This window comes from Pseudopodoces humilis, chromosome 1, assembly GCF_049639895.1.
Source record: "Pseudopodoces humilis isolate 2021_Gansu_Grassland_sample_001 chromosome 1, ASM4963989v1, whole genome shotgun sequence".
Classification (NCBI taxonomy): Eukaryota; Metazoa; Chordata; class Aves; order Passeriformes; family Paridae; genus Pseudopodoces; species Pseudopodoces humilis.
In genome coordinates, this window is record NC_142200.1 from 55,450,243 (window position 1) to 55,478,018 (window position 27,776).

A 27,776-nucleotide genomic window follows, 5' to 3' on the forward strand; every position below is an offset into this window, starting at 1 on the left:
ATGTGGTCCCACAGAAATTCTTTGGAATAGCTTTTTTATCTCTGAAATTAGTTCTTTTCCTCACTGAGGAACAGGAAAAATATTATCCATAACCACCGCTGTATTTTTTTTGTACATGACTGAGATAAAGGGTGTTTTTCATTAAACATTACTAATGTCTGATTCTGAAATCAAGCAAATAATTATTATTTAATTTCTTATCATAATTCCTCAGAAAATGGTTAATATTGTTTTTCTGTTTAATTTTTACTACTAACACTTCTTTTACTAATGTGAAATCTGTTTCAGCACTTTACTTGAAAATCTCTTTCCTTTCAAGACAGAAATAGACAGAAAAAACCAGATACCTTAGGGTGGGAGGGTGGGAAAGAAAGGATGTTATCTGAGATTCTTACCAGGAAAGGTCACTTCTCAAAAAGTGAATAATCAGTATTGTAGTGTGTCCCTCCCACTAAAGCTGTGTGCCAGGATTTAAGCTTGTTTTAAAGAACTGCTGCATTTTCATGGCTGGAGAGTTTCAGTTTGGTCTTGAGCTTGATCATCTTAGGAGAAAGAGGAAATGATTAAACTCTTCCTTCTTCTGCTTATCAATCACTTAAAAACAGTACATTGTACCTAGAGCTTATCTTATAGGTACTAATAATGAGCTACTTTACTTTTTGATCACACTGTAGCAGGGCTGTATAATCTCTCATTTATTTGACCTAGACGAGGAAATGTGTTTAATATCATAGACTCTTGCAATCCTATGGAAAATAAAGAGGGAAGAAGATGAGGTTCTGTTTAGTGGTGGCTCAAAAAAAAAATGAAGCATCATGTTCTCTGCTCTGGAATGTTAATAAAAGCACTGTAGTGACAATAATATAGCCTTTTCCAGGATGGAAGGAACAGAAACGTATGTTCTGCCTTCTGGCGAGAACAATGGTGAGGCATTTTATCTGTCAAATCTATCTGAATGTGCAATGCTTCTAGAAACATGGTATCTGTGTGCTGAAATATGGGAAATTTAATTTAACAACCCTACAAACCAAAAATGACAAAACCAGAAAACATATTCCAGAGTGTGTGTGTATATGTGTAGATTTTTAAAAAAGAGAACTTCAGAGATGTTAATTTTATATCCATTATCTAAATATTAAGTCGTTTTTTGATGTGTGTATATAATACAGATGGTGTCCAAAGAAGAAATTGGCTTTTTTAAGACACTATTAAATGAATCAATTTTGATGGAAGGTTTTGCATATTAAGAACTATTATGGAATCTATTCCAGTAAATTAGAATTTTACATAAAAAATTTCTGAATTGTTTGGGAGACCTTACTTTATTGCCTTATAAGATAGTGGCCCCAGGTAATATCATCTTTTCAAATATTTTGAGAGGTACAATTACTGAAATCCAATTATTTAACACACTGTTAATATTTGAAGATTATATTGCTTTTCTAAAATGTTTTATTTTAGAGAAAAAAACCTAGACAATTATTTTTATTAATGTAATTTGATTTGTTGAGTCAAATTTCATTTATTAATTTTAAAAATAAAATTAATTTAATAAATTATAGGAAAGTTTACTCAAAACTGCTTTTTAACTTGGACTTTGTGTAATATATACCTGCTCATAGCCTTATTTTCTCATAGTGCATGCATAAGCTAATTCAATTCTGCATCTGTTTTTGACTAGACTTATGTTATATCACATCATTTTCTTGTTTGCTGAAATAAGAGAGTACACGTATGAGTGGCGTCTTATAATTTTGCTTTGATTTCATTCTCATTTTTCATCTTGCATTTCTTCTAGCAACAACAATCAAAACTCATTTTGGCCCTCTGTACAGATGGATATACTTAATCTTTTGTTAGTATATTTTCCGGTGTTAACCACTTTGTTATTTTCAGGATTGCATTTAACATGCCAAGGAGATTAAGCACTATTATCAGACAAGAGCAACTAACTGTGTCTGTGAACAAATTGCCTTATCTGTAATCATTCTTAAAGGATTAGATCACATGCATAGATTTGAGTGAACATCTGGATCATTAATCAGCTCTGGTTTAAATACTTTCATTATTTTACTTTCCACTTGAAATTTCCAAGCAAAAAGGAGAAAAAGTCATACTGACCTCCAACATATGTCCTCACTATCAATTGAGATATGTGGTCCACCAATCTATTCTGTAATTTCCTGATAGTATAAATATAATACATTATAGAATTATAATTCTGTTCACTATGTTAGCAAATGCCATTGCTGTGTACAGGAATATTCAGGCAAAGATGCTGGCATAAAAGAGACAAACCTTAGAACTGTCACACCACATTCAACCTTTTTAAAGAGGTTTAAAAAGTACTCAGGTAAAAGGGTGAATGAATGTGGGAATAGTCATGCTCATTTATGTGCAAATGTTATCTTAACATTTAGCCTTTTCTTCATGTTAAGCATACTTTTTTTGTTGTTCACAATAAAGAGCCATGAAAGAAACAGATCATTATTTTACTTTATTCACATTTCTGTCATTCTAAATATAAGCTTACAGTGAGATGATAAAATATATTCCTAAATGGCATAAGGTCATAACTTGTCATTAACATCTCTGTGGTTTCAGACAAAAATGTAGAGAGATGATGATGAGAACATCAGTCTTTATCAGTAAGTCTTGCTATAGTGCTGAATTTGCTGATACATTGGCTGAAACAAGTGGCTGATAGATTTTATCTAAAGGACAGAGACCTTCTCCACTCACCATTTTACCAGTAGATATGAGTTATTTCTAGAAAAAGGAACATTTTAGCTGAAATTAGCTGAATACCTTCAGGAGGCATTCTAGTTTCACTGTCCCATGCACAGTATGAAGCTATGGACTACAATTAAAGGGCTCTAAGGGCTGTATTTACTGTCACTATTGCCATTGAGTTGCAAAGAAATATGTGTCACTGCAAGAAAATGTTTCTTTCCTTCAGGACATTTCAGATTTTCTGTGAATGGAAAAAGGCCAATATTAGGTCAGACCTGAAATTTGCTTACTTTGGGTGGAAATCTGTGATTTTTGATGTGAATAAGAAGGAATAACTTCTGTCAGAGGCTGTAGAAGTGAAATGAACATGCAGGATGAGTATAACTTCTTAGTCTATGGTTTATCTTATTACTTTTGCTAGTAATGGGGTAGACTATTCATTCTCATATTTAAGGAGGTTATCTTTTTCTCAGAGATTTTATTTTCCTTCTCACCAGCTCAGCTGGTCTCAGTCCTCTACTAGAGCTTTTCATTAAAGATGACTTTATTTAACAAGTGTTAGCTGTTTCCTTTGCTCTCAACTGCTCATGAGTAAGGCAGAGTCCTAAATAGGGTCAGATATCTTAGTCACCAGAACAATGTATGAGACAGTTTCTAAAGCCTAAACTAAACTACTTAGTTTACCTAAGTAAAACTAGGTGGCTTGTAGAGAAAATGTCATTCTGTGGTCAGAAAGGACAACAGTTACAAGACTACTTAGGTGCATCCATAGACACAGTTAAAGAAAAAGGTAGGTGACATAAATACTCTTCCAGACATATCTTAGTGCCACTAGCCACCAAGTTTTTAAATGAAAACAGGATTGGCTAAGCCAGGGGGAAGATATCAGATTTTTGTGTGTGTAAGTGTACATAAATACATTTACAAACCACAAATTATCTCTATTACATAGCAGTAGAAATACTGCAGTGCAGAAACTTCTGCGACTTCTAATTTGATTCCAAATTAATCATTATTAATCAGACTAATTCATGAACTTGATTGGATTGGTCTGTCTAGGATGCTGAAAAAAAAACTGTGCCGATAACTGCATACAAATAATTTTTCTGTCTGCCCCTTCCCAGACAAGAGGAAACTTCAAAGGAATGCTTGAGCACAAGGATACTGTATAAGAGGAGTTAGGTTGTTCACACTAAAATGTTGTGGCAGAGGAGCAGAGATTTTAGTGTTGCTGATCTAACAAACTTCCATCCAGACAGTTCAGTTAATTGAAACAAGAGTATCTGTTGAGATGGGCTGTGTCTCGTGTCTGTATGTGTTTTTAGTATTCACAAGAACTTTCCAATGTGCTATTGTATACTCTTCTTCCTTGACACTGTGATGGTCTAAAGTGCAGCACAAATTCCTTTTTCCTGAAGAAATTATTTACTGTGCATTTTTACATGAAAATAAGCATTTCTTAGAGCAAGCTTATCATAGTTCTGCATGTAGTCCTGACAGTGGCAGAACTGCTATTTCCTTAACAAAATTAAACCTAGAGCACTGGGTTCCTTTTCCATAATTTTAGCATAACAGCAGGGTGGAGACATTAATTTGATAGTGAAACCTTCAGAAGCTTAAAAATTTCTTTCTTCTACAGTTTCTAAGTCTATTTCCAAATGTATGTTTTCATTTAAATTCAGAAAAACATCATAAACGTGGTCATTTTAATTTCTTAGCATAATATTCTTTCTTTTAGTTGTTGTGAAGTTCTCACATGAGTTGCTAAATGGGGGCTTTGCTTTATTCCCACACTGTTAGGAGACAGTGTCACTGTTGTTGCATTTTGTTTGTACGTGTAGCCATGCGGTGCTCCAGCTCCAGAGTTATTCTAAGGCAAAGTATGTAGGGGGGAAAACATCTATTCTACCATTCATTACTTTCCATTTCCACAACTCATTCTAATTGCTCTTCTTGCTTGTCTAATGGTAGAGTAAAAAATAAATATTGTTATGCTGTCAGTCTGTACTTTTATGCAACATTTGATATCGTATGGCCAAATTGCCACTCCTTATTAATACTAGAAAATGGTGGGTTTAAATGTCCTCCTTATCAAATACACTTTCAGAGTTTTTAACGTCTTTCTGGGAGTATGCATGACGGAGGAATCTACATATGCCTGGATGAGAGAGTGTGTCTGAGAAACATAAACACATTTTAAATTGGAATTCTCTGTCATGTGACCAAAAAAAAAAACCAAAACACTTTCTAGACCTTTTTTTCCCTTTTTTTTTTTTTTTTTTAGCGGATCTAAGTAAACATGGTGTGGCTTCAGACCCAGGCAATTAAGATTTGCTATTCAGTACAGTACATGATGGGGGGATCTGAAGGTATCCTTGACACAAGCAGAAGTTGGAGCACAGCATCTGTTGTCTTTAAAAACAATCCTACAGCAAGAAACTCTACTCTCATGCAATCTCAGTTTGTGTGAGTTAGGTTTGGTAAATGTAATGCCACCAAGACTGGTGATTTGCAATGGAAGAACACAGAAATAAAGGATGCCCACACCCTTTGTCTTCTTGTTGAGGCAGTGACCAGCATCTTGGGAATTACCACAAGAGTAATGGCAAATATTCTTTCTGCATGGTTGCAAGTCTTGGAGCATGCTCACTGTTAGGAAAATGGCAGCTTGAATTGTTGCACTGTCTCTTTCCCGAACCAGCAGAGCCAGGAAAAAGCAAAAGCTTCCCTGTTTTGTTACTTTTCTGTGTCAAGGGAATCTTCATTAAGCTGGATCCCTGGACAGCTGCCAGCTGCACCAATGTACCAATGGCATAGATTTGGCACACAGATGTATAATTTTTTCACATTGTACTTTTTTACCCTGGTGAAATTCCCAGAATTATCTCAAATATACCATTCTCCCTAGCCTATTCCTGATGGAAGGCTAGTAAGGAGTCCAGATGATGCTGTTGTTATAAACACAAACTTTTGCACCAACACTAGTAGTCTAAGCATGTAGTAGCTGAGTGAATGAAAGGTGTTCCTTTGCATTCACTGGGTTGTGTGAAATACAGGAGGCTGCTCACCTCAATTTATGAAGTGAAGATTCCCACAAAATACACCAGTGTGAGATATATTTGCAATAGTTGTATATGCTGGAAGTCTAAGCTAATAAATGAACATTTTGAAAAGAGTTTAAAGATATAGCTCAATTTATTTTTAAAAACCTTCCTGCATTTAAAGAGAGATGCCCTTCAATAGTAGATTTATTCTGTGTTCTTTACTAACATATTTTTGAGCTTTTCCGCACTCATAGGGAGAATATTGAGGAAAAAAAATAAAATAATTTCTATATAATAACTGTTTAATAGTATGTATACCTCTCTTGGGAAGATGTTTTCTAATTTCTTGAATGCATATGACCTGTATGTTATATCTAGAAAGGAATCCGAAGTCCAGAGGCTGCCAAGACCTGCCTATATGATTGATCAGTCAAAGCAAATCACCTTGTCAATCTCTTATCCACGGAACTTCCTGTAGGTTGTCTGTGCATTTATTTGGTAGCAAAATAGAAAGCAGCTGGGGTTTGGCCTTTTTTGTTTGTTTGTTTATTTTAGAATGGCTATAAATATCTTTGCTCAATCTCAAAGCAGTGTTTACACTTTTCCTGCAAGCTAAGCTTCTAAAGAAGTATGTCTTCAAGTATTTCCAAAGTGAAAACATTCTCCACTTCTGAATGTGGTCAAGTACATTTAACAATGACAAAAAATGTCAGTACATCTTCCCCCTTTTGAGCTGTGATTCATCAAGTTTCACAGTCATTTTAGGAGAAATCTTTTGCAAGACTGAGGAAATTAGCCAGAACAAATAACCCAGATATAAAAGAAAAAAAATCATATCTAGCTGTTTCAGACAGAAGGATGACTCTTCACCCTCTGATAAGCAAAGGATAATTTCTTTTGCATTTAACCTTCCCCAAAACTGTTGGGGAAACAGGAACTGTTTTCCCCAACAGTTTGCTTTCCTTGACTCTGTAAGCCACAGCACTAAGTATGTGGGATAGACAGAGATGAAATCCTGTGCTTGTCTAAATGTGTCATCAAATTTAAACTTTCATTAGAATACAGATATATAATTTTTTTTCTCCTACATTACATATTTCCAAAACCATAAATTGGATGTGATCGCAGGATTCCCAGCAAGAAATATTGGGCAGGAGAGGGGAGATAGCCTTGTTGGCAGCTTGTTTTGAGACTCAAATAACAGGTCACATTCCTCTTTTTGCTTCTTTCTGTCAGTACTGTGGTTGTATCCATACAGAATTTATCTTGCAGCTATTTCATATAGCTGTCTGTGCTTCAGCCCTTAGAAATTGTGTATCAGCCCCTGAGTGGATTAATGCAAAGAGAAGTCTTTGATTAATTCTCTGTCACCTTCCACTCTTTTCCAGGACTCAAACAGAACTAATAGGTTCCACAAAACATCATTCAAAATCTACAGCTGAAAGGAGAAAACACAGCATGTCTTTAAAATGCACTTACGGCTTTTCTGCACATAAAGAAGATAACCATAAGATATAAAGAATAACAGTAAGCAACTGAGCAGGTGCTGAGCCACATGTTGTAAAGGAGTACTGTGGCAGTTTCCCATCCAACAAATCTTGTGACTGAATTTCTACCCTAATGTATAAGGTTAAAATATCTTTGTGTGGTCAGTAATTAAATTTTGTTTTCAGAGCTTCTGCAGTCTCTTACATTTGTATTCAAAGTGTATTTTTTCAGAAGGAAAGAAGTAACTTTTATGGATTGTGCATTAGATCTGTAGTTAGAAATGAGACTTCAGGACTAGATTTCATGAGCTCATTTCTTCTCACTGCTTATACGGATTATGAGATATTTTTTTTTTTCCCTTGGTCTTTGTCAATGAGAACCAAGTAACCAAGTTACTTCCTCAATCCACAAGAACCACTTACTCTTTCTTCTTCCTTACTTTTTCTTCTGAACACAGAATCAGTATATTTATTCCTTTTGAAACAGGGTAGAATGCTTCAAACTGCAGGACTGTTATTCCTACAAAATTCCGGCAACCTCTTCAGTGTTGCAAAAGATTTTCACCTAATACAGTTCTGCAGCTGAACAAATCACAGCTCAAAGCCAGGTGGCATATGTCTTGTGACTATGCATTCTCATAAATACAGTACAGCAGAAGCCTAAATGGAAACACGTCTCTTTGAAACCATCTGTTCTTACAGATATCTGCAACAATAAAGAAAATAAAGGCTTTAAATGCTGCTATGCTGTTTTAAACCTTAGAGGCATTTCCTATTGGTCTTCCTTTTTATTCTGAGATGCTCTCAATTTCTTTCACTTGGAAATAGCTTAGCTGCCATGTTTGTTGCTGTTCTGTTTATGAGCTTTGGAGAATCAGACTATAGCTGGCTTATATATATATAAATATTTATAAAACAGAACATTTACCATGGTGGAAAGTGCCAGGTTGCCCTCTGGTGAAGGTAGCTTGTCTTTGTACATTTCTTAGTAGCTTACAGGGTAAAGCCTTTCCCCTTATTTCTTCTTGCTTTATGTGAGGGAAGTTGTGTGTAATCTGCTGAAAGACAATACTGTGGAAGTTGATACTCCTTAACTGCTACTTTTTTATTTAATTTCATCACATCACTCATATGATGTCTCGACTGTAAAAATGCTCAGTTGGAACAATATTCCAAAGTTTCTTACTTGGGTTGAAGTCGTTGTCTTGTTGAAGATATAATCTTTTTATTCTGTTGCAGCCAGTGAATGCTAAAAAAAAGGAACACTATGGCAGTTTCACACCCAACAAATCTTCTTGTGACTGAAGTCTAATATTTAATAAGGTTAAAATAACTTTCTGTGTTTCATATTTTAACTCTGTTTTCAGAATTTCTGTAGTCCTTTTCATTTCTATTGGAATATAGAGATTCTCCTAAAGTGAAAGAGATGTGAAAAATTCTCCGAAATTCAAGATAGAAACCAATATATGAAACTGAAATGCAGTGATATAAGTTGTCCCATTCCCCAAATGAGAAACTAACAAAGAGAAAAAGTGACAAAGGGAGAAAGAGCAAACAGAGCTACGATTTCTAATTTAGAAGGTCAATATTAATCCATTGGTTTACCTGAAATAGTTAAACTTGCAATCCATGTATTTGGCAAGAAATTCTGCTTAGGCATCAAAATGGGCAGGAGGGAAAGGCACCACAGGCATCATCCCTAATTATCCAACTGGCAGGTTTTTTTCTGCATATAACTACCTAACAGCATGAATTTGCAGGAAACATATTCAGTCTCTTTTTCCATCGTGTCTCATTGTCAGCAGGGTGATAGAGAAGGGGAAGGTTGCTCTTGGCCAGCCTGGAAAAGGTGTCAGCTTCTGAACCATGAAACATAATTGCCCTTTTTTACTCAGGGCCGGAGGCATGGGATGGAAGAGAGAACTTTCTGCCCGAGTGTCTTCTCCTGGCGAAGGGAGAAATGAAATGTCACACCAATTATCTGGGCAGTGGACAGTGTAAGGAAAACTGGCTGCAGCTCTGTGAAGCTGCAGCCAGAGCCCCAATTACTGAATGAGGCTGAGGAGGTGTTTTTTTTTGCTGCTGGCCCTGTGCTCGGCTGTCACGCTGCACACAGCAGACCCCAGTGCGCATGGGGTCACGAGGTGTGGCTGCAGCACGATGAGGCTCTCAGCCTTCCGTGGGGATGGACCAAGGCATTTGGCCCTAAATCAGCCTTTGCTTTCATACCACAAGATCATTTTGGTGGCATTCAGGACCATTCCCCCTGAAGGAAGTGAAATTGCATGTCTGCAGCTGATATCTGGACAGTGATGGAGCTTGGAGTGATGCCTGGGTGCACAAAAAGCTGTGCTCTGCTTCAGTGTTGTTTTGGTGGTGGGAGGAAAAAATGTAATTCAGCACATCAAGAATGTTTAAATAAGAAAGGCATTTTGACTATTTCTCAGCAAAACTCAGTCTGGCAAAAAGTACAGCTGAATGTGAAATATAATAGACTATTGTTTTATCAGGAAATTAAATCTTTTGGGGGAAAAAAATTCCAGTTTTTAGGTCGGACCAGTTCATTCTCATCCAGATGCTTTGTATCCAAGTTATACACTTTTCTGGTGCATGAAAAAAAATTGCATTGTGATACAGTCAATTAATATTCACAGTTTTCAGCAGGTGTGCTAACTTCTTATATGACAGTGGGACATTCTGCTAAGTGCTGTGACATGACAGCAGCTGTGATAAATGGAGCCGAGATATTAAAATCTTTTAAGCAGCAATGGTATTCCAGCTGATAAAGCACAGTTTTAAAAAATGGATTTTTTTAGAGTTTCTAAGACAGGTAAACAGCCAAAGGAGTTCAGCAAGACACATTACAGATGATAAAATGGTTAACGGTGTGTCACAGCTTACTATACTTCCATATATTTCTCTGCATTTCCCTCAATAATATTTAGTATATGCTCTATAAAGCATTCTTTTTTATCAAGTCTCCTTTTAAATGTGTGGGCTTTTGAGGAACACATAGTAGAGAAAGAGGGGTTTTTTACCTGAGACAGTCTAGGTGTATGAAATAAATCCAGGAAAGAAATAAATCCTACCTTCTATGGTAAAAAATAATGAAATAGTAAACTTCAAAAACACTCAAAATCTACTACAATATTTTTAAGATTCATGACATTAGATGTTACATTTTCTGCAAATGACTCTCTAATGGTTAATGGAAAACATTTATGCAAGATATTGCTGATGAACTTACAAAACATGATATGGAAATATGGAAATAGGGGTTGTGTGAATCCTTAGAGACGTTATATCTGATCTTCTTATCAAAAAGTTTTCTACCATCTATTGCTTGACAATATTTAAATTGTTAAATTCAAATAATATTTTAATGGAATATTAGTATTTCTCAAAATTTTAAAATGTCAACTATATCTCTTTTTTATCATTTATCAAATTCAAATTATTTTTAAAAAGACTCATCTGCAAATAATATTGGGGGGGTTGGTTGGGTTGTTTTGTTAGTTGCTGTTTTGTTTTTTCTGAAAAAACAACCTAATTTAATATATAATATTGAATGTTGTATATAGTATATATACAAAAATAAATTAAACAGCAGACTTTAGAGAGACACAGGAAAGAAAAAATTCAAATAAATACTTTATATCAGCCATCAGGATTTGAAAAAAATCATCACAAAGTCCACCTATCTTTGGAAACGCACATTTTACTATCATTTAATTTACAGACAGGTCCTACTGTAATAACTGTGCTTTCTAGTTGATTTTATTTAGGCAGGAGTTAGAGCCATTACAAGATGATGCTAATGGGTGGAAAATAAAACAGGCTCTGTTTGAAGAGGTGCTCGCTTTTGTCACTAGAAAGGACTGTACTCCATCCACGTGCTTTTACCTTTGTGCATCAAGGAGTAAAGCAGGTAGTACAGTGATTGCTGTTATTACAGAATAATGAAAAGAGTGTTTTATCCTCTGCATGAGGTTCCAGGCAGAAAGATTAGAAAGCTGGAATCCTCCCAGCCCTATTCCTACATCACAGATGGATTGAGCAAGGGACAGATCATCTTAGTGATTTGATATTGATCATAATTTGAAATTATTCTCACTGATTTCATAGCTTCTAGTTGGTGAGTTAAAGATACATGCATATTAGGCTCTTGTTAGGCAAAAATAGGGCATCAAAAGAAGTGGAAAGGATTTTGTGTGAAGTGACAGAAGTGACTACAGTCGATATAAAGTCTTTGATCAAAAGGTGATACTCGGTAAATCAAAAACCGCATTCTACTTTGAGGAAAGGAGGAAAAGCTTTCTGTCAGATGGTGCCACTGTTCTTAAACTTAGCAAAGAAGGTTATTTGCCTGCTTTACTCAGTTCAAAGTTAAAATACTAACAGAATGCTTCTTTTTCCTCCAATCCACTTCTTGCAAAGGTGCTGTCACATGAAACAGCATGTCCTGTTGATGTTTTCCTCCTCTTTTTTCTTTTCTTTTCTTTCTTTTCTTTTCTTTTCTTTTCTTTTCTTTCTTTTCTTTTCTTTTTTCTTTTCTTTTCTTTTCTTTTCTTTTCTTTTCTTTTCTTTTCATTTCTTTTCTTTTCTTTTCTTTGCTTTCCTTTGCTTTTCTTTGCTTTTTTCTTTTCTCTTCTCTTCTCTTTCTCTTCTTTTCTCTTCTCTTCTCTTCTCTTCTCTTCTCTTCTCTTCTCTTCTCTTCTCTTCTCTTCTCTTCTCTTCTCTTCTCTTCTCTTCTCTTCTCTTCTCTTCTCTTCTCTTCTCTTCTCTTCTCTTTTTTGCTTTCCTTTGGTTTTCTTTGCTTTTTGCTTTTTCTTTTCTTTTAGGGGCAAGAAAAGTCAAGATATTGTAATACATCTCTGCTGCTTTTTCAAGGCAGTTACTTTTTTAAATGAAGACAAATAATATCTGGTTAGTAGAAACAGCAACACTGCATTTTTCAGTGTGTTCCTTGCTGCTAATGCTTCCTTATTTTTGCTCTTAAAGTAACAATTTAGTAGGGATAGGATGGGTCTGTAATGGATCATGACTGTCCAGTTGCCTGAGTCATTGCTGTTTAGTCATTCTACCAAAGACATAAAAATTGGATTTCCCCTTGCTCATTTCTTCTACTGAAATCCCTAGGTATTGTCTGAGAAACACATTTATAGGCACAAAGCATATGGTTCACAGCCCTCTGCAGCAGGTCTGAATACCTTCTAAAATTTAGATAGCTCCCCAGTCACATTTTAAATTCAGTTCCAGATTATCCTCTAAGGTAAATGGACAGACAGATTTCACATGCCAGAAAATTTCCTTTTTTAGTACATGGTTGTTCTCAAAAGGCAAAAATGTTTGTTTCATTTTGTTTGTTCAAAGTGAATTTATGAATTTATTGTTGGTAACTGACTGGCAGACATTTTGAGGTAGTACCTCAATTTCTGAGCTGCTTTAGAGGCTTCTGTAGCTATTGCTGTGTTTCATTAAATATTCATTGCAAAGAGGCATAAGTGGAAGTAACTAACTGGATCCCATTCTCCCACTTACGAAGGAAAATATAAAATCTTAAAAAGAATGCAAAGATCATGTGAGAGACAAAGCTCTCCAAGAATCATGGAATGTTCCCTCTTCTGTGCCTTAGTAGTGCTCATGTCTGCAGCTGCAACACTATATAAAGAAAATTATTTTAACTGCAAGTTCTAGCAATGGGATGTAAATATGGTGATTTTCTGTTGCAGAATCAGTGTCCTGAATAATCAGAATAGTGCAGTCATCAGTGGTGTGAGCTATAACATAAAAGATTTTAGTTGTTTTTCTGGTTGCGGAATATATATATATAATATTATTATACAATAATAATATGCTATGTTAATAGCATAGCTGTTCTATAAGAGTTGTCTCACACCTCAACCTGAGGACTCAGCTAAGGAATACACATTACTGCTTTGTTCTGTTTAAATAGTGATGAGTAAAAGTCCTCACAATTTCTAATTTTTAATTATTATTGCTCCAAGGAGGAGTAGGCTATAAAGACATAGATTAGGAAAACCGGTAAAAGTAATTTGCTTTATGAAATTGTTTTTTGGGGGACTTTGGTTTTTTGTTTGTTTTATTAGTTGTTCCCTTTTAAATTGTCCTCACTGTACTCTTGAAATAGAGAGTATATATGTTTAATTTTTGTTTGGCTTTACTCTTGCCAAACTTTACTCTTTAACCTGTAGCCAGTACCTCATACAGCACAGTTTTGCAAGCTGCCATTTTCCCTTAGTGTTAAAGTATGATATCATGTTTCACCAGATATGGTACCTGTGGAGTTGTCATTTCTGCTGAATTCATATTTTAACTTCCTTTTAAATCACAGCTGATTTTCAGCTCTCTAAATTGCCTTTTTTTTTTTTTTCCAGCCAGAAAGCTACTTGCATTCTGTTATTTACTTCCCTCCTTTTAGAGCTGTACTAGTAAACCTAAAAATTTACATGCAAGGTAATAATTTTTGCAGTGTTCATGGAGAAGTAGCACCATAACTCAGGAATAGTGTCTCATATGCTTCCACATTATATGCTGCTCTGCTATAATAGGCACTAAAAGGAAAAATAATAGGACAAAAGGCAGCAAGCCATAGCAGCGGAAGCTGGTTTGAATCTCTTTTGTGTCTGGGCTGCATTTTCTGGATTTCACTGGATGCCACTGTGTGACTGCCAAGAGCTGTAAATGACTGGAGCACTGGATGGTCGAGCCATATGTAAGATATTCCAGAGATCTCATTGAGGAACTGTGAAGTGGGTCCTCTGCATTACTTTTCTTTCCCCTCTACTGCTGATGGCCCCATGCTACCCATCTTGCTATTAGGTAAACTGCAACCAACCACCAATATCTGTAGCATTCAACCCTTCAGGGAGATGAATTCATCTTTGTTCCCCTCAGCATCTCTTACCTGCGTGCTACAACCATAGACATTCATAATGAATTTAAAATCTGTGTTACAGTTCTTTCCAGTTAAAGCCAATGGCAAAAGTGCCGTCAGTAAAGTGCCTTGCTTTAATGTAGCGCTCTTCTCTAAATGCCTGTATGAAGTGTAATTACTTTGTACATGCCACGTTCTGATATGATTGCTGCTTATTGTCTTGTGCTGTGGGCACTTTTTTTTTGTCATTTCCTGACTTGCTTTAGTAACACTTAACTAACAGGCAGTGAGATAGGACAGGATGAATGTCATTTGAGAGGTGATAGTTCTCTACCCCTTCCTGCTTCAGCAGATCAGCAATTGGGTTTGTCAGGACTCTCTTCCCAGCAGCTGGAATTAAGGAAATTTTTTGAAGGGACTGCTGCTGCGCTGCTCAAGCAACTTCTATGATTTGAGAGGCCACAAAAGGAATGCTAACGAGAAACCATCCTCAGCTAAGGAATGGAAAAAAGCAAAACACAGGACAGAATATTTACAAGTTTAATAATGAATTTCCAGGGAAGGCATGTGGGTGGTAATTTCAGTGGTTTTTACTATTTCCATTGGTTTTTATATTATGTTTATTTGCTTATTGCTGGGGGGAGATGGGTGTGGAAGGAAGTGCCTTGGCTTAAGTTGTTTCTTCTGTTGTCTGAAAAAGGAGAAGGGGCCCTTCCCATCTCCAGAAACAAGCAGATCGAGCTCTTTGACACCCCTTACCAGATTTACCTCCACTAATTTCTTCCATTGTTGCACAAGTCCGATAAAAAAATGGCACAGTTTGTTCACACTGAATCACAGTGAATTCCCTTTCAGGGAAAAAAAGCAAAAGAACATCACTTGCATCCCTCAGTGAATTAGAGCCATTGTTTTTGATTTCCTGGTGGGTAATTGAAGGCTTTTACAGCTAGAAGAAATTATTTATAGAGTCATGAAAAATGGATTAACTTTCCCAAGTGCTTCATTGATGTTTTAGACATCTACTTTATTCCAATTAAACTTCTATAATCTAAAAATCAATAAACTTCTTTATTTTAGAGAATAAATTATAGAGGAAAATAATTTGTTTAGTCTCTGTGAACTGCCTTATTGCCACATATTTTATATATGCAATCTCTGCAAGGAACAAAAGAACTCAGGGTGCTGTTACACTCAGTACAGACAGAAACCTTCCCTTTATTCCATCTATTTCTTAAACTGTTCAGCCATTTGCAATGGCTTCTACCAAACACCTCAAAATATACCTCAAATACATGTCATAAAATCCATTTCTGTATTTTTTGTGTACTGTTCCTGCTGTCTCAAGTCTTATTAAGGACAGTCCATAATTTTAAATTGCACTTCAAAATTTATAAAAAATCATTTCTCCTTTAAAATTGGTGGAGAGGTATGTCTTTCTGCCTTCTAGTGTTTCAGGAAAATTTTTAACATTTCCAGGGAGCTGATTATCAGCTAATACAGTGTTTCACTTTTACATGGCATCTACTGTTACTATATAGTTGCAGCTTGAAATAACATTAAGGTCTTCTAAAGGGTATTTCTAAGGCTAATTTCATAGAAAGTTATTTCACAGAGACCCTAAATCTGAACAACAAATGGTTTAATAAATGCTTTTAATATATGGGTAAAAAAGTAGATTTTGAAAGGTAGAACTTCTGAAAGCTGTGTTTCTGAAAGCTGTATCCCTGCATATGTTAATGTGAGACCTTCTCTGAATTTTTCTCATTGGTGGCAGGAAAAAAAAAAAAAAAGGAAAATCTTTAGTCAGTTTCAATTACTCATTTTATCAAACTGGGAAAGGCATTTTTATCTCCCACAATCCACCCTCCTCCTCTTCCCAGCAAAATACACACAAGCAAGATTAATACCCTGTGTTACAGCATAAATACAAAGTGCCATGAAGGAAAGGCATTTTACCAGAGTCCAAGACTTTTTCCTGTTCTTGGTCGACATTGTCTGCAGCTTGAGCAGCACTTTGTCCTCAGATACTTCTAGGGAAGTGCAGTAATGGGATGACTCTGAGTTTTGTAACAGAGATAGAAGAAAATGATCAAAAACAGATGATGAATTTTGCTGCTTTTGTACAGCGAGAAGCTGTAGCATGGCTCAAACAGGACTGAATCTGCAGTGCAACCATTTGCTGAGGTAATCTCAGGCACAGCTGATGCTAAAATGATGGTCCTGATACACCTCAGAGCCATTCCTGACACGCAGGCATTCCCACCTCTTTGAACAGCCCAGAAGTGGAGCATATCTGACTCCACAGTGCAAACCAAACATACATAAAACATGCTTTGCAATTTGATTTTCCTTTTTTGTGTGTTTGTTTTCGATAAGGGCTACTTTTGCTAACATTAATCTCCCTATTTCCCTGGCTCTTCGGGTGTGCAGAGAAACTGGCTGGGAGTGCAAAAGGAAGGGCTCAGAAATACTACATGAATGTCTTAGACTTACTGTTTTATATGTGTGTAATTCTCAAGTTCTACTCACATAATAAAATTGTCTTTTAAATATAGTTTTTGTAGAATAGATATCTGTTTGGGCTGGCATAAATCCTTTTTCTCCATTTTTCCCTATGTTAAGCAATGTCTGCCAATTTTTTCTCTATTTTTTTTCTTTTTTTTTTTTCAATCAAGGCTGTATGTTACTTACATAAAATGTGGTGGAAAACCTATTCCCTCCATCCTGTTGGACCAAATTTGCTCTCTGACTTTGTTCTCAGACCTCATGTACTGAGTTTCATTTTATGGCAATTTTTTTATAGGCTAGTGATAAATCTTTGTGAATGGGGTGTTTATAATGAAAATACTACCAGGCCAGGAAATATTTGCCACACTAAAGATCAGCAGAATTATAACAGCCACAAGATTAAACAGTGCTGGTCAGTCAGCTTCCAATAGTACCCCTTTTCAAAGGCAGTATACTCCACACAACACACTTTGTATGGATGTAAGTAATTTTTTCCTTCATTTCACTTTAGGTATTCTAATATTAAATTAGAAATTCACTGTTTCGTTCCAGCTCTGTAGTATCAGTTGAATTTTATCAGGCCTGTATAGTGTTTTCTGGAATAGTGTATCCAAGGGGAAATGTCAACATGATTTGAAATGCAATAAATATTTAACAGTGACATATTCCATATCATCAAAGTGATATGCAATGTATAAATTTGCATTTTTACATTGAATTTTTCAGTAAGATGCTTTCTGTTACATCAGTGATAGGTTTAGGCATTGATTTTTTAACAATCTATCTGATAAAATCTCTCTTTTGAGTGGCCATTTAGTTTGGCTATAATAAAAACACAACTTAAACATTTTGAGGACGAGAAAAGTGAGCACTAAGCTAACAAATTGGTAAAACGGGATGATAACACCACATACATAGCTACCTGCTTTAAATTATTTTGGTGCATGTACGTTGCAAGGATGTAAAAGAAAAGTATACTCCAAATCAATTTCTGCCCAGAGATCTACCATCATTTGGCTGTCATAATGACTTCATGCTCTATCCAGGAGTCAAAAGCAGATAGCAAAGTGTGGAGCTCAACCTACTTAAACGTGGCAGAAAATTATTTAAGAAAAAGTAACTCAATCCGTGCAATTTTATCTGTCCGTCACGTTTGTTTCTTTTTTTTCACTAGCTTTATATTCTTCCTGCTTTTCAATTCTCCCAGGAGCAGGCTAATTTTTCTGAGTATTTTCTTTTGTTGGTTTGTTATGTCTCTGTGACACAAAATAAACACCGAAAAAATTTTCCTGTTGGGGTTTTCCCTAGATGTTGTCCCTTCCTCCCACTTTAGCCTCTCCCATATGCACCTAGGATTACAGCTTTCTTTTCTTCTTATTTCTAGCATTTTGCAATAGGATCTCATTCAAATGTTCCTTGAAGTGAAGGAAATTGTCACTTGAAGAAATTTCTCCTCTGCCTTTTTGGTTTTTTCCTTAATATTACCACCATGGAATGTCTGCTTTGTGAAGCTTCTGTTTAAAAAGTTCATTGAGTTTTGAGCTTGAATACAAAAGTGAAACTATATGCATTATGTATAAAAATGCTTAGTCTTTGTTTACTTTTGTGGTGAATGAAATAAATTTACTTGGCACAGGCACAAGTTCAGAAACAGCTAGTATACTCATTACAAACCTCGATTTTACAACTTACGTGGAGATGTTTTATAGTAGGTTTTATATTAGTTTCTGGTTGACTGAGCCTGTGGTTTAAAGGATAAATTAGGCCAGGGATGCTAGCCACCTTGGACAAAGTACTCAGCCTCTTCAGGTAGCTTTTTTAGGGCACTCATTCAAGATTTTATTTGCTGTTAATTAACTTGCTGGCATTTTGATACATTTCAGTATTAAACTGCCCACATTTCCTCTAGAAAGCTTTTCTTCAAGGTCATGATGCCTGTATCTTTCAGTACAAAACAAAATCTTTGACCACAGTCACTTCTCCATACACACCAATTTTGGATCATCTGTGTAATGGTTCGGAGAAACCTGCAACTCTCCTAACTTAGTGCAAGTCAGGAAGAGCAGCTCAATACTTTCTTTAATCGATTAAAAAAAAAATAGAGAATATTTTTCTCTCACAAGAAAAATGGCTGAAAAGAAAGTATTTCATTGTACTACAGAATAGTTTGTGTTGCAAGATGAGGCTGCTCAATTCCAGGCTATCAGGTTTCCCTGAAAAATACTTCTAAATCAAGAAACTAAAAATTCAAAGTATCACTGCAGAAAATTTCACTTCCATAGAATCTATGAGACCAAAGTCAGAAATCCTTCTTTCTGAGAGTCTTCATCTGGAAAATTATATTTGTTTTGTAGCAAATTTGGACCTTAGCCTAATTTTGTGTCACGTGGGAACATGATTGAACCTCCTTCAACTGTGCTGGCATAGTTAAAGAGCTGCACTCAGGACAGAGGGTGAGAGGAGGCTGGTTTAGTACTACAACATTAACACTAGTGTAATAAGCTGCAATGATAAAATGAATTAATCTCTGCAAAGACTGGTGTGGTTTCTATATGGGAGACAACATAAGAAAGCTAACTACAAGTTTATTATGCTTACATGCACATTAGCTCAGAGCACTAAGCTATAGAAATTGCTGCTCCACTTTCTTTTAGTTAAAATCCATGAAGTTCAGGCACACAAGCCTACAGATACAGATAATAAATAGAAGAGCACAAGTCAAAGAGCTATAATATGTAAAATAGAACAGTTTTTATGAATATGTGTCAGATTTTGGCTGCAGAAACATGAGCAGAAGGGGAAAGGACCATTAGGTAATGTGGGATGTGTAAATAACTTACTTTTTCCTGCCCTGGGTGGAGATGTTAGGTAGCAGGGATTTATATGTGTCTCCTTCCTTTGTAAACACATGTAAATGCCTTATTAGGAAAAAATCCTAATGGAAACCAATTAAACGTAGAGAACAAGATAAACCTACTCATCCTTGAGAAAGATGTAGTTGATGTTCTAATATTTCTACTGCAGGAGCTTTATCAACTTGTGATAGTCTAAGTAGGTGATTCACAGGTTAAGTGCAGCAGGAGAGCAAGTATTTAAAAACACTTCCCAGAAAAACACAGCAGCAATTAAGCTGGCCTGGCCTTCAGTCAATACATTGTCTTTAATCACATGTTTCAAGATACTGCTTTTAAATAGTCTACTTTAGGTAGGGGTACAGATGAAATAATGCCTGTTTTTCCTGTGTATAATATTTACAAGCAATTCACACTGTAGGTATTGAAACAATTTTTCTGTGTTTCAAAATATTGACATGTAGACATGCTCTTCATTAAACTCCAGCATTCTTGTGCCAAAATTGGAATGTTGAAAAACACCATATTGCAAATTTACTGGTCTTAAACTGGCAATCCTGCAGTCTCTTCTGCATGCATATATAAAGTTCCTTCTTTTCTAGAGGAGGACTTGATGACAATGCCAAAGACTTTTAAGTTAAATAATAATTTCCCAGTTTTGGAAAGTGTTATGGCTCTGTTGCAAATATGTACCTACTCAGCTACTTACTAATCTTGATGCTGCACAAGAAAAAAGTTACTGTTTTTATTTCAAATTCTGAGGAAAATGAAAATATCTTTCAATTAAGAACGGAAAATAAATATTTCAAAAGGTGGAGTGAGAGTTTGTCATTCACTCTCTTAATCGAGATTGAGTGTATTCTATTCTCAATTTAAATTAATTTTATTGAAAAGTATAATAAACAAACTAAACTGTTTTCTTAAAAATCTGTTATGAAAATTAGGTGTCTTGATATTCTTTCTCCCTTCAGAAAGATATATGTAGCTGATGAAATTAAATCCAAAATTATTTTAGAATATATGAAAGTTGGAGCCCAGCTGTGCTCCCTGGAGTTTTTATTCCAACTGCAGTTAAATTCAAAGGAAAATTTGTATTTCTTTATTTGGAACTGCAACAGGCTCACAGTTTCACTTTCAATAAATATATGGAAATCAATATGCTGTAATGTAGTTTATGCTATTTTTTAGTTTCCATCTGCTGCCTTCCATTGCATCTTTTTGTGAGTGACAGCATAATAATTGCTGTACCAATTAATGCCCTTCCAATCCAACTGCATCATTACTGCAAAATAAATGTTTTGCTTTGTAGCAGTTTGTCCTGCTACGAAACTTTGCTTTAGTTATTCCAATCATCTAACAGCAGAAAAGGAAAAGCTGCTTTGTCATCAGTTGCTCAATAGAAGACACTGTATATGCAATACAGAGAGTTGGCAGAATTTTAACCAGTATCAATTTATAAATAGGGTAGCAGCAATCATTTATTTTCTGCCTTAAATGAAAGTATCCTTTTTGATGCAATAATAGGCACTTAACTGATTTGAGACCAAAGTAGGGGGTTTTTTTGGAGGAATGTTTTTTCTTTATCCAGTATAAAATATGGAGTCTCTTTCTTTGCAACAAAAGCTCTTAGAGGATAAAGGCTTCCATCTGAAATAAGCAGTCATAAAAATTTTGTTCTTTTCAGTAAGAGTTTAATTTTCCCTAGAGGAAAAATGTTCAATGCATAGCTACAGTGCCTTTTGCACTCTGTCTCGTGTCTTAACAAAAATGCTGCAAATAATATCAGGTTGAAGCACTTTGAGACAAACTTCCCCATTCAAAAGATACCCTCAGTGCAATCTCTGGGCCTCCTCTGGTATAAATAGGAACTTTCACTGCTATTGGGAAAGTCCTCAGAGAACACAAGTCTAGATTAAAGACTGGTACTAGTTTTGGGAACTCAGCTGGCTTATGAGTTGCATTTATGTTGTCCAGTGAGAATTGTGTGAGGAAACAACATAGAGCTAACTTCTTCTTACTAACGCTTCATTCCTGAAACATCTGTTAGCTAATTGGGTTTTTTCCACCTTCTTGCACTATCCTTTGTGCAATGATAAAATATCATCATCTCTGTTTCCCTGCTTCCCAGACTGTTGTGTTTATTGTGAACAACAGAATTTTCCAATTAATATTTCTAAAAAGAAACAACTGCTTTACAATGGAATGATTGATTCACTTTGTTTATTCTTAGCTTGCAATGATTGATTCACAGAAATTTCTTTTGACCAGATATGTTTTTCTACAGAATTTATAGAAACATCTATAGCAATTGCAGAACTCTTGCAATCTTAAAGTCTCGGAGACTCCCAAATTCAAAACACAGTACTATTAAAGATACGCAATTGGCTTTAATTTAATGACTTCAATTTTGTGCTCATAATCTTGGAAATGGAAATATAAAATTTTATTTTCAAAACTAAATTTATTATTCTTACCTAGTAAAATAGAAATGCATTAGAAGTACATCCTTTTGTTTGTAAAGTCATCTGTTCAGAGGTTAAGAAATCCCAGATGAAAGCTTGCTGCGCATCTGCAAATGTCTTTATTTTTAGCTAATGGCTATCTCATATAAAGTAATTAAAGGCCTGCAACAGACTCCAAAACACAGGAGTCTCTGATTCTATTAATTTTTAATCACTGTATTGCAGAAACATAAACTTATATTAGATCTTGTATGGGAAAAGCTTAGTCACAGGGTTTCAAAAGTGCTCCTGCATCAGGGCTGTGACCAGTCTGGTGGTGATGGCATTCACCTGCATTTGGTGGCACATTGCTCACAGGTCATCATCCGCCTAACAAACCATCTGGCAGGAAAACCAGCCTGAGGAAGAACCTGCTATCTCTTCCCCTTGGCTGCTTGTTCCTGCTCCTCAGCTTTGCCGGCACAGAGATTTGTAGGGCTCTTGCAAACCAGACGACCGAAGTGCTTCAGTCTACAAAGCAGCTTTTCAGTCTCAGTGGCTCCACTGAGGGACAGTGAACAGCAGTGTCAGTACAGAGCAGAAAGGGAACATTTTCAGCTGATTTTCCACGGGAAGTGTAATGTTGAACCTTATCCATAGGCAGAGGGGAATTTTAACACAGGACTTGTACATCAGAGATGAGTGCTTTAACAAAAGAACGTCAGATGAGAGTCCCTTGAATTCTTGTATTGTAATACAAAGTGACCTTTATTTCATTTAGAAAAGAAAAAGGGTTGGCACCTGCCTTCTGGTTAAGAATTTGAATTCTGAATCTAAAACAGAAACATTTCCCAATAAGCAGCAGTAAGCGAGCTTTTAAAGCTTATCCCTGGATCTCTTCTCCTTTTTTTTGTTTTTCTTTTCATTTAGCTTAGCACTGCAAGTTTTCTCTCAGAAGTTGTGATCGATCTACTTATATGTACATCAGTCACTGCTGTTACTAGGAAACCATTGGGTTTTTCCTCTAAAGGATTGTTATAAATAAGCACCATGCCATGAAATAAGATCCTTGCGTACACTGCCTCTGCTTCCAACATAATTAAGATCAGGAAAAATCTAATTTAATGTAATTTGCTGCGTTACATTACATTTTCTTGATGGATCATTCATACCTAATTGCTTTGGACTGCAGCTTCATTGCATTCTATAATCCTGAGAGTAAATTTGAATAAAGGATGAAGCAGGCTGAATAATACTTCTGTTTCTGAGGTCCTGTCCTGGAACAGAAAAAAAAGCAACTGTTTCTCTGTAAGACATGGGGAAAAAAAATCTCCCCCAGCTCTGTTGGTGTCTTCAGGTCATGAAGTCTGCGTGAATCAAATTAATCTTATGCTGACTTCAGAAGAATTGGAGGGAAGAGTTAGTTTTGTGTTCTTAAAAGCAGCTGTGGTACCAAAGAGCTGCAAAATCCACAAACAGTGTTCTTCTTCTTCTCTCTTAATCTTTTAAGGCCCAAATATGACTGAAGCAGGAAATTTAGGAAGCTGTGGAACTTTAATCCTTTACTGCAAAAACTTTACCTGTATCTTTAGTTTCAAAATCCTTACTGCTGACATAAAGTGTAACTTTGGAGACACTGCGGTACCTAGGGCTCCGTAAGTCTGACCAGCTGTATTAATATTAAAATTATATTTAGGAATGAAAATAAAAGAAACTATTATAATACAGAATTTCCAGTATACGATACGCCGAATTTTAACAAAAAGATGAAAAATGCCCTAAATTTTGGAAATTTACTACTTAGAAGTCTTAAGTCAACTTGGAACCTTTGGTCTATTTTATTATTTTTCCATCATCATTTTCTTATTAATTTATTGAAGTACATTAATATAATTAATTGGTTTTTTTAAAATATAAGTTGAAAGTAAATATATTGACTATGTCCATTATTTTCAAACTCACAACTTTTCTATTAGCCATAGCTTTCTCATTTCATTTGAACCAATGTCCTCTATTCTTTTTGTTATTATTTTCATAAATTGATGTCATACTGTTCAGCTTGAGCCTCAACCAGAAGTCTTAGACATCTTGGCTCTGTTAAGTGTGCCTTAATCTTTTTGATCTGTCTGTCTCTCTTCTCTTTCACAACATATCCTGGCATTTAGGAGAGAAGTCACTTCTCCTCATTAACCTCTTTGGTTGCAGAATGGCAAAAATCAGCCCTATTGTGACATATAAGATCTAAAAATTTTCTTTTAAAGAACAGCAAGGGACATGCTGGCTTGTGAGGTATATAAACAGGAAATGAAAGACCTGCCTTTCATTTCCTTTTTAACTCTAATAGGTTCAAATTCACCCACATTCTAAGACACTGCCTGAATTCCTTAGCTAGAAATTAGTGGCTAGAAATTAGTGTATTAGGGGCACTCTTCATCACTCCGCTAAAGCTACACTATTCTACAAAAGTGGATTTATAATTGATTTTACAAGATACAGCACATGACACAAATAGGTCTGAGTTTAGGGAACTCTGTGGATGGTAAGTCTTTTTACTCCTGCCTGTTGTCACAGGGATTGTTTTATACTCTTTGGATAAAATAAATGAAGAGAATGAAGGCAAGTTATTCCTGGACATACTTTATTTATCTTTACCAATAGGAAAGAGACAAATTTTACATAGGAAATCATGTGCCTGGTTTAGCAGCACCTTATGGCATTTAAAAGACATGTGATCCTAACTTCTGGGTAAAAGGAAAGCAAGTGCTTACATCCTGGGAAGGAAATGTGGCAGATTTGGAACACAAAATTAAAATCTAGAATCATTCATCTTCTCATGTTTAGGTTTGCATTAGAGTAAGAAATAAACTGACAGTAATTGTGATGTAATCTGAAGTAAAAGTAAAAAATTAATAAAGGCCTTATTTAATATCATGGTTAAAAGTTGGTCAAAGCAGTAAAACCTTCAAGACTATTCACAAACATTATCAGCTACTGTGTAGCTCAGAGCTGACAGTCACCATAAACTTTAATTCAGTTTGATGCAAAAGCTTCTTGAAGCAGAAAACATTTAAACCTTTCATCTCAGTCAAGTTTTGGTGGACAATGCCAACATAACTGAATGAACAAATAGTAAAAATACACATAAAAAGCTCACCCTGCTTGCTTGTGCTGTGAAAAATATTTTGTGATCACTAACATGCCACTGGGAATTCAGATTCTGGTTTTATTCAGTGTCACTAAGATGTACCTTTTATTCTATTTTTCATTTAGTTGGGTGTTTTTCTGTCTTGGTCCCAACACTGCTCTGATAGTCTCGTTTTCAGGGGGAATCATGGGAGTTTTTTTAATGAGGAAGTCAGTAACATGTTATGATCGAACTTTTCCAAATGCAAGTTTAGGAAAAGTTTTCCCAAATCTAATGAACATCATCCTTGGTTCCAGCACTACTGGGCCAGCTGCTAACTGTTCTAAAACACATCAGCATGAGCTGAATTCTTTAGAATTTGAGTCTGTAGCATTGCAGCTATTCTTTAATATCTATGTGGTTGACATAAAAGTATGATTTTGCATTCCTGCAGTTAATAATATTAAGACGCTTTTAAAAGCATTGTGTAAAACCATTTTGGATTCAAGCTTCAATATACATTTCAAAATAAAAAAAGAAAAAAAGATAATGTCCTGGGGTGACTTTATGATACTGGTATCCCCAATCATCTGGTTTATGTTATATATTAAGTTCTGCACCTTTAAGACTGGCTTTGAGAGCAAGAGAGGGGGAAGAAGAAGCGCGCAGTTTGTGTTAAGGAAAAACATCACTCCCACACATCCCGCTCCTGGACTGTGGTGTCTGCAGCACGGACAGACAGCGGGACAGAGCTTCTCTCTGGCTTTTAGTTTTAGCTAGCTGAGGCAGAGGAGTTCCCTGGACCTTTGTTTGTTTTTTTCCCAATTTTCTTAGATCTGTGCAAGCCTGCTCTGGACTGAACACCCAGCCAAACCCTGGGAGCTCACGCCTGTGGCCCACCGGGGCCTGGGCCTCGGCACTTTCCAGCGCCGGAGGGACTGATAAGAACCTGAGCGAGCCGAGCTACACCACATGAAAAGGACTTTTTTCTTCCTAGATTTGCCATCCCATCGAACAGCAAGAAGTTTTATTATTTAATATTATTCAATTTCTGTTAAATAAACAGCTTTTTCCACTTCTCTCCAAGGAATTTTTTTTTTTTTTTCTTTTCCCGGACCAGTTGGTGGAGAGGGGCATTTCCCTGGGGAAATCCCCATTTGGAGTTTTCCTTCCTAATTTGCCCTAAACTAAGACAGATTCATTGCATGAAGAGATGTACTTTGGAAGTTTATTTTTTGTTACTAATTAAATCTCAATTTCAAAAGGAAATATGAAGTAGGAAAAGTATCAGGTTATAGAATTGGGTCTTCAGGGTTACCTGAGTTTCATCACTGGCTTTTCACATGTGGTTTCCCATCTTGCTGATTAAAGCGATGGTTGTATGAGATTTGCAAGCCCATCTGAAAATGCATCTGGCACATCCTCTTCCCAAGCAGTATCCTGCCATTTGCACCATATCCCACCTCCAGGACATTTTGGAGTGACAGTAGTGCTGTGCTTACCTGACAAACAAGCATCGTGTTCAAAGGACAGTAAGTAAATGAAGTGGCATTTGTGGGACTAATACCTTTGAAACCCCTGGTATTACTTTCACAGGCAGTGCTTCAGGTAAAAAAGATGTGCACTAGTTATTTGTCAGTCCTAACTGACACAACTAAGACTTATTAAGTAGAAAATACACAGATACGACACTCTTAAATTTTGAAAAAGAATTCTGACCCTAAATTATGCCTGAGTTGGGTCTGGGACCTTTTGCCTTGGCTAGGAATATGCCAGCCACTTGTGGCCTCAGCCACAGGAAATACCCTCTTCTGCAGCTCCAGGAGGAACCGATGAAGCACGTCTGTTCTCCAGGTCCCCCGGCACCGTGGGGCAGTATGAAGTTAATCCACTGGAGTCTCTGTCCGTGCTGAAAGGCTTCACAGCCCGGTTACATCTCTTGTGTTCGTGTCTCCCCGCTCCAGGTCACAGCCTCGGCTCAGCGAAGGTGTCTCGGGCGCAGACATTTCCCAGCTACCCGTCGGAGCAGGGCGAGGAGCACCAGCAGTCGCTGTCGCTGGCCAGCAGCTACGCCTTCAGCTACGGCTCGGGGCTGGTGCAATGACAGCTGGGGGCTGCCGGCCGAGATGGACAGATGAGCCTGGAGCCTCCCGCCAGGGCCGGGGAGCCGCTGGCCCCCTCTGCACCCACCATTTGCCGTGAAAACTGATGCCTACCAGCTCCAGCCGGGGCACCGCCAATGCGGAAACCCGGAGAGGCGGCTTCCCCGAAGCAGAGGCTAAGTCTTTCTTTATTTATTTTGCCGTTCCTTTTGTCGATATGTTCGGAAAGGAGGGGGTTGGGGGGTTGGGGGGAGGGAGGAAGGGGGACACGTCTGTGTTGTAAGAAAGTGGTGGAAACAAATGAAACTGTATTGGTTGGTGTGAAGGTTTCTGCATGACCGGAGAAGGTCCCTGCTGGGGCTCCATTGCAGTGGCGCATTTGACACTGGGGCCTTCCTTCCCGCCCTCCCTTCAGCAGGCAAGCCTGTCTTCATCCACAACCTCTGTAGGTCCTTGCCACAGCCTACAATTCCCACTGGCGTCGCTGAAATGTCGCCAGCTCAAGATGCAGTGTCAGAGCTGCGGGGGTCACCTTCAGATCTGAGTGGGTTCACTCACTGCCCTAGAGGTTGGTTGGGTGTTTTTTG

At 36.7% G+C, this 27,776-nt stretch overlaps 1 protein-coding gene across 1 annotated transcript in view; it reads left to right on the forward strand.

Moving 5' to 3' along the window:
• The window catches only part of DOK6 (docking protein 6), a 242,683-nt gene extending 215,302 nt beyond the window's left edge, over nt 1-27,381 (forward strand). The window contains exon 8 of the mRNA XM_005517298.2: nt 27,052-27,381. Within this exon, the coding sequence (XP_005517355.1) occupies nt 27,052-27,191 (140 nt within the window). The 3' untranslated portion in view covers nt 27,192-27,381. The remainder of the gene's footprint in view (nt 1-27,051) is intronic.
• Nucleotides 27,382-27,776: the final 395 nt, after the last annotated feature.